This window comes from Pleurodeles waltl, chromosome 1_1 (assembly GCF_031143425.1).
Source record: "Pleurodeles waltl isolate 20211129_DDA chromosome 1_1, aPleWal1.hap1.20221129, whole genome shotgun sequence".
Classification (NCBI taxonomy): domain Eukaryota; kingdom Metazoa; phylum Chordata; class Amphibia; order Caudata; family Salamandridae; genus Pleurodeles; species Pleurodeles waltl.
This window is the reverse complement of record NC_090436.1, coordinates 33,320,176-33,335,213: the sequence shown is the minus strand read 5'-3', so window position 1 is coordinate 33,335,213 and position 15,038 is coordinate 33,320,176. Positions and strand designations below refer to the sequence as shown.

Sequence of the window (15,038 nt, the reverse complement as noted above, 5' to 3'; positions counted from 1 at the left end):
TAGGGAGACCACAGAGGCTGTGTTAGTCTCTGAGGGGGCTATTGATTTAGCCACCTTGGTTGCTTGTCCCCTTAACATGGATAAGTACAAGCAACTACCCCTAATAAATGGTGTTGAGGTTCAGGCCTACAGGGACACAGGGGCCAGTGTTACAATGGTAATAGAGAAACTGGTCCACCCTGAACAACACCTACTTGGTCACCAGTACCAAGTAACCGATGCTCATAACAACACTCTTAGCCACCCCATGGCTGTTGTAAATCTCAACTGGGGGGGGGGGGTACTGGTCCAAAGAAAGTTGTGATTGCCTCAGATTTACCTGTAGACTGTCTACTAGGGAACGATTTAGAGACATCAGCTTGGGCAGAAGTGGAGTTGGAGGCTCATGCAGCAATGCTGGGCATTCCAGGGCATATTTTTGCTTTAACCAGGGCTCAGGCCAAAAAGAAAAAAGGACAGGGTGACTTGGATCCTGGAAGAATGGACCAAGTGCTCCCTAAAGCTAGGGTTAGTAAAGGTAAAACACTACCTACTATCCCTCCCTCTACAGTGGATTCAACTTCTGAGGCAGAAGAATTTCCTCCCTGTGCAGAACCTACACCAGAGGAGCTGGAAGAAGACACTGCTGAGCTTTTGGGTGAAGGGGGGCCTGCCAGGGAGGAGCTGAGTGTGGCACAGCATACCTGTCCCAGACTAGAGGGTCTAAGGCAGAAAGCTGTCAAACAAGCAAATGGGGATGTCAGTGACTCTCACAGAGCTTACTGGGAGGATAACCTTTTGTATACTGAAGCAAGGGATCCAAAACCTGGAGCTTCCAGGAGATTGGTGATTCCTCAGGAATACAGAAAGTTCCTCCTAACTCTAGCCCACGACATTCCCTTAGCTGGACATTTGGGGCAAATGAAAACTTGGGACAGGCTTGTCCCCTTGTTTCATTGGCCTAGAATGTCAGAGGACACAAAGGAATTTTGTAAGTCCTGTGAAACCTGTCAAGCCAGTGGCAAGACAGGTGGCACTCCAAAGGCACCTCTTATTCCACTGCCTGTGGTTGGGGTTCCCTTTGAAAGGGTAGGGGTTGACATAGTTGGCCCCCTTGACCCTCCTACTGCTTCAGGCAATAGGTTTATCTTGGTGGTAGTGGACCATGCCACCAGATATCCTGAAGCAATTCCTCTAAGGACCACTACAGCTCCTGCAGTGACAAAGGCCCTCCTAGGAATCTTTTCCAGGGTGGGCTTCCCAAAAGAGGTGGTATCAGACAGGGGAAGCAATTTCATGTCTGCTTACTTAAAGGCCATGTGGAAGGAATGTGGGGTGACATACAAGTTCACCACACCCTATCATCCACAAACAAATGGACTGGTTGAGAGGTTTAATAAAACTCTCAAAGGAATGATAATGGGACTCCCTGACAAACTCCGCAGGAAATGGGATGTCCTGTTACCTTGCCTCCTTTTTGCTTACAGGGAGGTACCCCAGAAAGGAGTGGGCTTCAGCCCCTTTGAACTCCTATTTGGACACCCTGTGAGAGGTCCTCTAACACTTGTGAAGGGGGTTGGGAACAACCTTTAAAAGCTCCAAAGCAAGACATAGTGGACTATGTACTTGGCCTAAGATCCAGAATGGGTGAGTACATGAAAAAGGCCAGTAAAAACCTTCAAGCCAGCCAAGAGCTCCAAAAGAATTGGCATGACCAGAATGCTGTTCTGATTCAGTACCAACCAGGGCAGAAAGTGTGGGTCTTGGAGCCTGTGGCCCCAAGAGCACTCCATGACAAATGGAGTGGACCCCACATTATTGTTGAGAAAAAGGGTGAAGTCACCTACTTAGTTGACTTAGGCACTGCCAGGAGTCCCCTTAGGGTGCTCCATGTCAATCGCCTGAAACCCTACTATGACAGGGCTGATCTCACCCTGCTCATGGCAACAAATGAGGGACAGGAAGAAGAGAGTGACCCTCTCCCTGATCTCTTCTCTTCCACAGAACAAGATGCTCTAGTGGAAGGTGTACTACTGGCAGATTGTCTAACTGCTGAGCAGAAAGACCAGTGCATAAATCTCCTGGGTCAGTTTTCTGAACTCTTCTCTACTGTGCCAGGCACCACTTCTTGGTGTGAGCACACTATAGATACTGGAGACAGCTTGCCTGTCAAAAGTAAGATCTATAGGCAGCCTGACCATGTCAGAGACTGCATAAAGCAAGAAGTACAGAAAATGCTTGAACTGGGAGTGGTTGAGCACTCTGAAAGTCCATGGGCCTCTCCTGTGGTACTTGTACCAAAACCTCATTACAAAGATGGTAAAAGGGAAATGAGATTTTGTGTTGACTACAGAGGTCTCAACCAGGTAACCAAAACTGATGCTCACCCTATACCCAGGCAGATGAGCTAATAGATACACTGGCATCTGCCAAGTATCTAAGCACCTTTGATTTGACTGCAGGGTAATGGCAGATCAAGTTATCAGAGGATGCAAAAGCAAAAACTGCATTTTCAACCATTGGAGGCCATTACCAATTCACAGTAATGCCTTTTGGATTGAAAAATGCACCTGCCACTTTTCAAAGGTTGGTGAATACAGTCCTGCAAGGGCTGGAAGCTTTTAGTGCAGCATATCTAGATGATATAGCTGTCTTTAGCTCCAGCTGGGATGATCACCTGGTCCACCTATGGAAAGTTTTGGAGGCCCTGCAAAAGGCAGACCTCACTATCAAGGCTTCAAAGTGCCAGATAGGGCAGGGGAAAGTGGTTTATCTGGGACACCTGGTAGGTGGAGAACAGATTGCACCACTTCAGGGGAAAATCCAAACTATTATAGATTGGGTTCCCCCTACAACTGAGACTCAGGTGAGAGCCTTCTTAGGCCTCACTGGGTACTACAGGAGGTTAATAAAGAACTATGGCTCCATTGCAGCCCCTCTTAATGACCTCACATCTAAGAAAATGCCTAAAAAGGTATTATGGACAGCAAACTGTCAGAAAGCTTTTGAGGAGCTGAAGCTGGCCATGTGCTCTGCAACTGTCCTGAAAAGCCCCTGTTACTCCAAAAAAATCATTGTCCAAACTGATGCATCTGTATTAGGGGTAGGGGCAGTCTTATCACAACTTAATTCTGAGGGCTAGTATCAACCTGTTGCTTTTATCAGCAGGAGGTTGACCCCTAGAGAAAAGCGTTGGTCTACCATAGAGAGGGAGGCCTTTGCTGTGGTCTGGGCACTGAAGAAGTTGAGGCCATACCTGTTTGGCACTCACTTCATTGTTCAGACAGACCACAAACCTCTACTTTGGCTAAAACAAATGAAAGGTGAAAACCCTAAATTGTTGAGGTGGTCCATATCCCTACAGGGAATGGACTATACAGTGGAACATAGACCTGGGAGTACCCGCTCCAATGCAGATGGACTCTCCAGATATTTCCACTTAGACAATGAAGACTCATCAGGTCATGGCTAGTCTTATTGTCCTTCGTTTGGGGGGGGGGGGTAGGAAAGTACCATCTTGCCTGGCATGTTACCCCCATATTTCGCTGTATATATGTTGTTTTAGTTGTATGTATCACTGGGACCCTGCCAGCCAGGGCCCCAGTGCTCATAAGTGTGCCCTGTATGTGTTACCTGTGTTATGACTAACTGTCTCACTGAGGCTCTGCTATTCAGAACCTCAGTGGTTATGCTCTCTCATTTCTTTCCAAATTGTCACTAACAGGCTAGTGATCAATTTCACCAATTTACAATGGCATACCGGAACACCCTTATAATTCCCTAGTATACGGTACTGAGGTACCCAGGGTATTGGGGTTCCAGGAGATCCCTATGGGCTGCAGCATTTCTTGTGCCACCCATAGGGAGATCTGACAATTCTTACACAGGCCTGCCAGTGCAGCCTGAGTGAAATAACGTCCACGTTAATTCACAGCCATTTACCACTGCACTTAAGTAACTTATAAGCCACCTATATGTCTAACCTTTACCTGGTAAAGGTTGGGTGCTAAGTTACTTAGTGTGTGGGCACCCTGGCACTAGCCAAGGTGCTCCCACATTGTTCAGGGCAAATTCCCCGGACTTTGTGAGTGCAGGGACACCATTACACGCGTGCACTATACATATGTCACGACATATGTATAGCGTCACAATGGTAACTCCGAACATGGCCATGTAACATGTCTAAGATCATGGAATTGTTACCCCAATGCCATTCTGGCACTGGGGAGACAATTCCATGATCCCCCGAGTCTCTAGCTCAGACCCTGGTACTGCCAAACTACCTTTCCCGGGGTTTCACTGCAGCTGCTGCTGCTGCCAACCCCTCAGACAGGTTTCTGCCCTCCTGGGGTCCAGCCAGGCTTGGCCCAGGAAGGCAGAACAAAGGACTTCCTCAGAGAGAGGGTGTTACACCCTCTCCCTTTGGAAAAAGGTGTCAGGTCTGGGGAGGAGTAGCCTCCCCCAGTCTCTGGAAATGCTTTGATGGGCACAGATGGTGCCCATCTCTGCATAAGCCAGTCTGCACCGGTTCAGGGATCCCTCAGCCCTGCTCTGGCGCGAAACTGGACAAAGGAAAGGGGAGTGACCGCACTGGAAGCCTGCAAAACTGCAACAAAGTAGCAAAGACGACTACTGCGACCTTGTAACGCTGATTAATCAATCAATCAATCAATCAATCATAACATTTGTAGAGCGCTCTATGTACCTGTTAGGGTTTCAAGGCGCTGGGGGGGGCAGCTGCTATTGGTCGAAGAGCCAGGTCTTGAGTCTCCTGAAGGTGAGGAGGTCCTGGGTCTGGAGCAGGGGGGTCAGGAGGGAGTTCCAGGTCTTGGCGGCGAGGTAGGAGAAGGATCTGCCGCCGGAGGTCTTGCGTTGGATTCGGGGAACGATGGCGAGGGAGAGGTTGGTGGAGCGGAGTTGGCGGGAGGGGACGTAAAAGTTGAGTCTGTTGTTCAGGTAGGCGGGTCCGGCGTTGTGTAGTGCTATGTGCGCGTGGGTGAGTAGTGTAAAGGTGATCCTCTTGTCCACGGGGAGCCAGTGGAGGTCCTTCAGGTGGTGGGAGAAGTGGCATCGGCGAGGTATGTCGAGGATCAGGCGGGCGGATGCGTTCTGGATGCGTTGGAGTCGTTGGATGTTTTTTGCTGGGATGTCTGTGTAGAGAGCATTGCCGTAGTCCAGTCTGCTACTGACGAGGGCCTGGGTCACCGTTTTTCTGGTGTCTGTCGGGATCCACTTGTAGATTCTACAGAGCATGCGAAGGGTGTTGAAGTAGGAGGAGGAGACTGCGTTGACCTGTTTGGACATGGTGAGGGCGGAGTCGAGGATGATGCCGACGTTGCGTGCGTGGTTGGCTGGAGTAGGGGGGGGTCCCAGTGCGGTGGGCCACCAGGAGTCGTCCCAGGCCGAGGGGGTGCGTCCGAGGATAAGGACTTCCGTCTTGTCGGAGTTTAATTTTAGGCGGCTGACTCTCATCCATTCGGCGATGGATTTCAATCCCTCATGGGGGTTGGCTTTGGCGGTGTGTGGGTCTTTGGTGAGGGAGAGGATGAGCTGGGTGTCGTCGGCGTAGGAGAGGATGCTGAGGTCGTGTTGACGGGCCAGTTGTGCAAGGGGTGCCATGTAGACGTTGAACAGCGTCGGGCTTAGCGAGGAGCCTTGGGGGACGCCGCAGATGAGGTTGGTGGCTTCGGAGCGGAAGGGTGAGAGTCAGACTCTCTGGGTTCTGCCGGAGAGGAAAGATGAGATCCAGTTGAGGGCTTTATCTTGTATTCCGGCTTTGTGGAGACGGGTTAGTAGGGTGTGGTGGCAGACTGTATCGAAGGCCGCGGAGAGGTCCAGAAGGATGAGGGCTGAAGTCTCGCCGTTGTCCATTTGCTGTCTGATGTCATCTGTGGCGGCGAGGAGCGCAGTTTCGGTGCTATGATTTCGTCTGAAGCCGGATTGGGAGGGGTCTAGGATGGAGTTGTCTTCGAGGTAGTGGGTGAGCTGGGAGTTGACGATCTTCTCGATGACCTTCGCTGGGATGGGGAGGAGGGAGATCGGGCGGAAGTTTTTTAGGTCGTTGAGGTCAGCCTTGGGTTTCTTGAGGAGGGCTTGGATGTCGGCGTGCTTCCAGCTGTCCGGGAAGGTCGCTGTATTGAAGGATAGGTTGATGATCTTGCAAAGATGGGGGGCGATTGTGGAGTCGGCTTTGTTGTAGACGTGGTGTGGGCAGGAGTCTGAGGGGGATCCAGAGTGGATGGATTTCATGGTCTTTCGGGTTTCGGCGTCGTCTACGTGGGTCCAGGAGGTGAGGTGGTTGGCGTTGGAGGAGTTGCCGGGGGCGGGTTCTGGCGGTGGTGTGGTGTTGAGGCTGTTGTGGATGGCCGCAATTTTCTGGTAAAAGAAGGTGGAGAGTGCGTCGTAGAGTTGCTGGGATGGTGGGACGTCGTTGACGTTGGCGCTGTGGTTGGAGAGCTTCTTCACGATGCAGAAGAGCTCCTTGCTGTCGTGTGCATTGTTGTTTAGGTTTTCTGTGAAATGGGAGCGTTTGGCGAGTCGGATCAGTTGGTGGTGCTTGCGGGTGGCTTCCTTGTGAGTTGCTAGGCTGTCGGGTGTGCGCTCGAGAAGCCATTTTTTCTTGAGTTTCTGGCAGGTGCTTTTGGAGGTGATCAGTTCGTCTGTGAACCAGGCTGCGTTTTTTTTTTCATGGTTGGCGGTGGGTCTCTTGAGTGGGGCGAGGATGTTGGTGCTGTTGAGGATCCACTGGTGGAGGTTGATGGCTGCGGAGTCCGGGTCGGTAGGGTCGGTCGGCGGGTTCTTGGCGAGGGTGCTGGTTAGTTGGTCCTCGGTGACCTTGCCCCAGCGGCGGCGCGGTGGTAGTGGGGTGCGGTGGTGTTCGGTGTGTTTCTTGAATGTAAAGTGGACGCAGTGGTGGTCGATCCAGTGGAGTTCGGTGGTGTGGCTGAAGGAGATGTGGTTGCTTGCAGTGAAGAGAGGGTCTAAAGTGTGACCGGCGATGTGGGTGGGTGTGTTGACCAGTTGTCTGAGTCCGAGGTTGGAGAGGTTGGTGGCCAGTGATGCGGTGTTGGCGTCGTTGTTGTTCTCCAGGTGGAAGTTGAGGTCTCCAAGGAGGATGTAGTCCGTTGAGGTGAGGGCGTGGGTGCTTGCGTTGTCGGAGATGGTGTCACTGAAGGGGGCTCTTGGTCCTGGTGGTCGGTATATGAGAGTTCCTCTGAGGGTGGTGTTGGGGTCCATGTGGATCTGGAAGTGAAGGTGTTCAGCTGTCTTGAGGGTGTCGTCCGTGTGGGTGTGGATCTTGAGGGTGGATTTGTGGACGATGGCTATTCCTCCACTGATTCTGTTGGTGCGATCTCTTCTGGTGATCTTGTAGCCGTCAGAGTTGGCGATGTCTGGGGCCGAGGAGTCGTTCCACCAGGTTTCGGTCAGGAAGGCTACGTCTGGGGCGGTGGTGTCGAGCAGGTCCCAGAGCTCGATGGCGTGCTTTCGTGCGGAGCGTGTGTTGAGGAGGATGCAGTGGAGGTGGTTGGTGTTGGTTGCTGCAGGTTTCGTTGTTCTGTTGCAGGTGAAGTTGCAGGTGCGGCAGGAGGAGGGTCCTTTGGTGTGCTTAGGAGTGGCTTGGAAGCAGGCTGTGGAGGAGCCAGGGTTAAGGGCGAGGAGTTCGCTGGCCGAGTAGCGAAGGCTGGTGGTGCGGGGGGCGTGCAGACCAGGGGGTCCGGGCGCAGACGGGCTTGCCTCTGGCGCGCCAGCGGCACGTCTGCTGCGCGGACGTGCAGCACCAGCCATTAAGAAGGGAGGGAGGAGCAGCTGGGGGGCGGGAGGCAGCGGCGAATGGGGGCGCGAGGGGGGCGGGGCGGCAGGGAGGCAGCGGCAGGGAGAGATCGGCAAGGGGGAGCGCACAAGGGGCCTGCCGCCTTCTCGACTGTTTTCCTGGTGGTGCATGCTGTGGGGGTAGTCTGCCTCCTCTCTGCACTAGAAGCTCCGAAGAAATCTCCCGTGGGTCGACGGAATCTTCCCCCTGCAACCGCAGGCACCAAAGAACTGCATCACCGGTCCTCTGGGTCTCCTCTCAGCCCGACGAGCGAGGTCCCTTGAACTCAGCAACTCTGTCCAAGTGACTCCCACAGTCCAGTGACTCTTCAGTCCAAGTTTGGTGGAGGTAAGTCCTTGCCTCCCCACGCTAGACTGCATTGCTGGGAACCGCGTGTTTTGCAGCTACTCCGGCTCCTGTGCACTCTTCCAGGATTTCCTTTGTGCACAGCCAAGCCTGGGTCCCCGGCACTCTAACATCCATTGCACGACCTCCTGAGTTGTCCTCCGGCTTCGTGGGACCCTCTTGTGCAACTTCGGGTGAGCTCCGGTTCACTCCACTTCGTCGTGCCTGTTCCGGCACTTCTGCGGGTGCTGCCTACTTCTGAGTGGGCTCTTTGTCTTGCTGGACGCCCCCTCTGTCTCCTCACACAATTGGCGACATCCTGGTCCCTCCTGGGCCACAGCAGCATCCAAAAACCCTAACCCCGACCCTTGCAGGTAGCAAGGCTTGTTTTTGGTCTCTCTGCACGAAAACACTTATGCACGACTCTTCACGACGTGCCAAATCCATCCTCCAAAGGGGAAGTTTCTAGCCCTTGTCGTTCTTGCGTAATCCAAAGCTTCTACCATCTGGTGGCAGCTTCTTTGCACCCACAGCTGGCATTTCCTGGGCATCTGCCCACTCCCAACTTGATGGTGACTTTTGGACTTGGTCCCCTTGTTCCACAGGTACTCTCGTCTGGAAATCCATTGTTGTTGCATTGCTGGTGTTGGTCTTTCCTGCAGAATTCCCCTATCATGACTTCTGTGCTTTTTGGGGAACTTAGGTGCACTTGGCACCCACTTTTCAGGGTCTTGGGGTGGGCTATTTTTCTAACCCTCACTGTTTTCTTACAGTCCCAGCGACCCTCTACAAGGTCACATAGGTTTGAGGTCCATTCGTAGTTCGCATTCCACTTCTAGAGTATATGGTTTGTGTTGCCCCTATCCCTATGTGCCCCCATTGCATTCTATTGTGACTATACATTGTTTGCACTGTTTTCTATTGCTATTACTGCATATTTTGGTATTGTGTACATATATCTTGTGTATATTTGCTATCCTCATACTGAGGGTACTCACTGAGATACTTTGGCATATTGTCATAAAAATAAAGTACCTTTATTTTTAGTATATCTGTGTATTGTGTTTTCTTATGATATTGTGCATATGACACTAGTGGTACTATAGGAGCTTCAGTCGTCTCCTAGTTCAGCCTAAGTTGCTCTGCTAAGCTACCTTTTCTATCAGCCTATGCTGCTAGACAGCCCTCTACACTATTAAGGGATACCTGGGCCTGGTGCAAGGTGTAAGTACCCCTTGGTACCCACTACAAGCCAGTCCAGCCTCCTACAGTTGCGTCGCCCAAGTGGGATGTAGCAAGACCGTCTCCACGCACTGTGCTATGATGAGAATATCGTCTAGGTACACAATCATGCCCAAACCCTCTTTCTGAGATATTGCACCACGGGGCACAGCAGCTTGTTGAAGCACCAAGGGCCCAACAAGAGGCGAGGGGTAGAGCGGTAAATTTGTAGTATTGTTGATGCCAATGAAACCGACAAAATCTCTGATATGGGGGAAAAATAGGGACTGCCAGATAGGCTTCATTCAAATCGAGATGGACTATTCAATCTCCCTCGTGTAAGAGGTTATGCAGAAGGTGGATACCCTCCATTTTGAAGTGTTGATACATCACTCAAGAGTTGAACTGCTTGAGGTTGAGCGCAAGGCAAAAACCTCCACCCTTTTTCTGAACAAGTAAAATTAAGCTAATAAAACCCTTCGGATGAGGTAGAGAGGGGACTATCGCCTGTTTGGCTAGCAATGCTTAGATCTCAGCAGCGATTGTAGGAAAGTACCCTCTTTTTGGCATGTTACCCCCAATTTCTGCCTGATGTGAGTGTGTTTGACTGTGTCACTGGGAGCCTGCTAACCAGGACTCCAGTGCTTATGCTCTCTCTCCTCTCAAATGTGTCACTGCATACTGGTAACCCAGTATTACATCCCAAATTGGCATACTGGTCACCCCTTATAAATCCCTAGTATATGGTACTTAGGTACCCAGGGCATTGAGGTTCTCGGGATCCCTATGGGCTGCAGCATTACATTTCACGCAGGCTGCAATGGCAGTTCTGCAGAAGCCTTTTCATGGGCTCCATATGGGTGTCAAAATTAATGAGGCAGCCCATAGGTTTCCCCCGGAACCCCAGTGCCCTAGGTACCTAGGTACTATATACCAGGGACTTATAAGGGAGCACCAGTATGCCAATTTGGGATGAAATACTGGGTTACCAGTATGGTTCAAACACAAATTAACAAGGTCCAATTCTCCCTTCCTGAATCCATTGTCCAGATTCATTGATTTGAACAATGGGTAATCAAATGGGGGTTTGGACCAGTTTACCCCAAAGAAATAATCATCAGAAAACACAAGAGTTGAGAACCCACTTAGATCATTTTTGAAGTTGTAATGGAATTCTGAGTTGCAAACAGGCAATAATCCATCAGTTTCTGATATTTTATTCAAGTGCATTTATTGATTCCAAGCATAGAAATTGTTCTGAAAATGACAAGAAGAAACAGCCGACACGTGTTTTGCCCCATGTGGTGTGTTCACCTGGGGCTTTTTCTGAATATTGGCATTCAATATGGTGCCCATTTAGAACGCCGCAACTTTGTCTCTATGATTAATCCTAGGATTCCCGTACCTGGAACCCAGATCATCGACATTTTACAAATGAACTTAACTCGATGAGTAACCCAATGGTATGATGCTTTTTTTATTACTAATGATTGAATTTGTGCTGAATCGCATATTTTAATGCATTAAATAGTAAACATAAGCATACCTGGAGTGAATTTTATTGAGATGAACTATTAAGGCATGGCAGCCACAAGATTTACACAGTCCAGCCTCTCCTAGTATTCACCTTTTTGCCCCCCACCACTTTCAAAGTCAGCAGTCGCCACTGGTCACATGTCAGGGTCATCTCTGAAAGAGTGGTGGACCTGCAGCACAGTGCAGGAGCACCTGGAGCAGGCCCAGTCTTCCTTCTCAGAGAGGAGGGCAGGCCCCCAGCAGCAGAGCAGTCCTACGGGGATACAAGGCAGGCCAGATGTCAGCATTTCCTCTAAAAGACTGGAAGGACTGAGGAATAGCAGTCACATGCCTGGATCAACTGCAGACAAGGTAAGAGTCAGTCACATCACAAATGTGCCTCTTACACTCGTGCATGTCAGACCCATGAATGAAAGATTAATAGTGCCGGGCACTTTCACTCACATATCCACATCATGCCTGGTGAATAAGGAAGTTAATCCGACTCAGAGATTCACATCTGGGACTGATTGCCTAGAATATAGTTGAGAAAGCCAGGGAGGTTGTGGAGGACCGGTCCATGGTGGCTGTGGTGGGAGGATCTTTGCTGGTGAAGGGGCTTCCAGGTTATGAGTTGTAGCAGGGCTTTAGAAGAAGTCCACTCCCATGGAGAGGTGGTAGCCCCCTTTACCGTGTTGTATTGGCTCCTTCGCTTTTGTTCAGTTTGTTCACTGTCGTTGTGTCCTTCACCTTTGCTTCTCTGTTTCCTTACCTTCTACCCTGAATTCTCTCCTGCTATTTGGATTAGAAGGTGATAAGGTGTACTGACCTGTTGCCTGAAGCCTGACTTGCCTCTTGGATTACCATTTGGGTGTGTTTGCTGAACAGTTGCCTGAGCTCTGTCTTGCCTTTAGATAATGCACTGATATAGACTGCTCTGCTCCTTTTTTCCTATTCCATGTTCCATGTTCATTCAGGATTCTACTGTTGCTGTTATTGTTTTTCTTCATTTGTGGTTAGGTGCCCGGCGGCCCACCATACGTAGTCGGTAAGCATACTCACCAATTCCTCTCTGCCTCAGAGTATTTTAGTATTTATGCAACATAGTAAAACTTTTTTATCTCCAGTGCATGTTAGGCATTCCTAGTTGAAAACACTATTGTGAATCCCCCGAGTACAAGAGACGTGTGGTTGATGAGACTGCAAAGTTCCAGCTGTGTCTGTCTCTCACTCCAATTCCCCTTCCTCTTCTGTGTTCTGCTGTTCATGCTTGCTCATGTTCCAAGGGGTGAGGCAGGTTGTCTTTACACTCATGAATCCTGACAGGCTGGCTGGACTTGTCGTCAGTCAGTCTTCCATCTGAAAAGTTGACATATTAGGTGCAGATCCCATGCATCCTGAAACATCTAACTCCATAACAGCACCACTCTGTTACATGGTGGAAATTAAGGGCCAGATTTACAAGGCCCTAGTGCCACCAGAGTGTCACTTTTGCGATGCTCCAGTTGCGCTAACCAATTCTCCATAGTTACAAGACGGTGTAACGCCACTTTTTGTGGCTTTTCGTCTCGTTCTAAATATGGGCCCCTCTGAGGCAGTTTTCTGCGTCAGAGGGACGTTCAATGGGTGTTGCTGTGAGCGTTCAACTGCGACACCCATTGCTTTTGACACTGCCTTTGATTTACAAGAAAATGTAAATCTGAGGCAGCATCAAATTCTAACACCACTCCAGGGGTGGGGTTATCATAGCGCAACGAGGAGGAATACTTTTATTCCTCCTCGTTTTTTTTTGCTTTTTCTATGTGTGCTGCATCCTGCAGTACACATAGAAGAAGCAAAATGCCATGTATGATTGTTTATATGCAGGAAGGGACACCTTCCTGCACATAAACAATCACACCTCTAAACGCAGATGCCCTTGCACTATGGTGCAAGGATGCCTGCGTTGACGGTGCCGGTGCAGGGCGAAATGCAGGGATGCACCTTATTCTTGTAAATATGACACATCCCTGAGTTTCAAAACTTGCACAGGACGGCTAATTTTGGAGCAGCACTGTGCTGCACCAGTTTCTTGTAAATCTGTCCGCAAGTATGCAAAGATTCTGTAAAATTAATAAACCTGCATCCTAATTTACAAATTATTTCTGCTTTAAAAATAAGAAATGGAGACATTGTGGGAATAGTAACTTTATTTAGTTACACAACCTATGGCTCAATTGGTAAACACTTGATTCCGAGAGACATGGGTATGTGATGTGAAGTGGTAACAAGGGAGTTTCTACAGTTCTACCCAGGAGATGTGTGGGTAGACCCACCAGAGTCACTGAGTTGTGGCTGGGATTGGGAACATCATTGTAAAGTAGAGAGAAAAGACACAAGCCGGCTCTCATACAATATCAATTCAGTGAACAATGCCTAATGCCAATAAACAATCCAAAACACAGCAACACTAAAAAGCACAGGTTTATTCCCAGTACATGGACCAAATGCTTTAGGCAACACCATGTGAGACATCTTGGATTAAGCAACAAGTGCCAGGGTGGGGCCAAAGCACAAAGACAGTCTACCTTCAAAGTTAGCTAGGTAGGCAGGTTCACCCAAAATGCTTGTGGTCCTGTGGACTTTAGGAAACAGTAAGTTTGGGACAACTCTGATCCTGTTGGTGGATAGTGAAGCAGGGCAGCCTGCATGGAATTACTGTAAGGTACTTCAATAAAGAATCCAACACAAGCAGAGTTGATTCTTCAGGGCTTTGATGGAAAGCCCCCCAGCAGTGCAGCTTTCATGTCAGCCCCCTCCCAACAAGTGTCCCCGGCTCACACCACGACCATCTGAACCTTCTGTAGGCTGTGATCTAAGCAGCTGGTTGATATGTTTGTGACATAAAAGCATCATTAGACCACACGCCCCTAAGTGGACTGATGGAAAAGGGACTGGGGACCAATGTCATATTGCCAGTGGCAGTCGTTCGTGTGGCAAACACCTCATACAGGATGCATGATGCCAGCAGGAAGCCGGAACAGAAAGGAATCAAGTACCCAGAGCACATCTCATATTGTGGGTGGGGTATCTCTCCAAGGTACACCATATAAAAGCAACAGTTCTGCCCAATTCAGTGTGATGAAAAAATAAAGGCAGTCAGCATTTCACGTCTCAAGTCTACATTGTTCTAAAAGAAGGACCAGCAGCAGTCCGTGAAGCAAGTTACCAATGCCATAATTGTTTGTTGAACATTGAGTGTCATTCATTTATTACGGTACTTCGAGCACCATTCATGTTAACGATGGGATGTCATATCTGAAACGAAGGATCCCAAAGTTTGTCACCTTCCCAAAAAATGATGGATACATGTGGTTATTGACTTTCTGAAATCCCACGCTCTCATACAGCTTGTGAGCTGCATACTGCACCACGGATGTGTCCAGGATCACGGCTGTGCAGCCATGTTCCTGCGCAAACCCAATGACTGCCCTGCAGAGAGCTTTGCCAATTCCTTGTCCTCGACAGTTCTTCCCCACTGACATACGTCTTAGTTCCAGCGTGTGTTCACCATCGGGTATTTGTGGTGGCTGGGCTGCAACCATGCCAACAATTTCCCCATCAGACTCTGCCACCCAAAAGCAGGCGCCTTCCCTTTCCATGTAAGACTTCTGTATGTCTAGCAGGTCTTCTTTGTAACACTGCTGGACATAACCCCGAAATTCAGAATCGAGGTGGAGACGCCCAGCTACAACTGAGATGAAAAGAGCCGTGATGGCTAGGAGGTATGATTTAACAATTGCAAAGAAAAACAGGAACACTCCAAGCAGGAAAATGTGGATCTGAGGGCGCTTAAGTAGAAATCCGCGAGTGGCTGGAGCGTGTTCAAGCATTCCGTCAGCAAACATGGAGCGCACTGCCTCATAGTCAGAGTCCTTGTATTTACGAATAATGTAGCCAGCCATGGCACAGTAGTCCAAATCTGGATGTTCCTAAAAAGTAAAAGAAAGGTACTAGATGAGTATCTGAAGGCTGCACCAAAAGCACAGTTTTACAAAGATCATTGTGGTCACATCAACAGCATCATAGTTCTTTAACCTCCCGATGACATTCCACAAAGTTACATTCCATGACCCTTGAGGAAGACATCTCTCAGGCACACTCATGAGCAGGAAGGGTTGTAGATGGC

General features: G+C 49.6%; 1 protein-coding gene across 2 annotated transcripts in view; it reads right to left on the bottom strand.

Annotated features, from left to right (window-relative positions):
* Positions 1-13,041: 13,041 nt before the first annotated feature.
* LOC138259489 (probable N-acetyltransferase camello) overlaps positions 13,042-15,038 on the bottom strand; it is a 76,002-nt gene continuing 74,005 nt past the window's right edge. For both annotated transcript variants that reach the window (XM_069207297.1, XM_069207375.1), the window contains exon 2: positions 13,042-14,841. In XM_069207297.1, the coding sequence (XP_069063398.1) occupies positions 14,143-14,814 (672 nt within the window). In that variant the 5' untranslated portion in view covers positions 14,815-14,841 and the 3' untranslated portion in view covers positions 13,042-14,142. The remainder of the gene's footprint in view (positions 14,842-15,038) is intronic.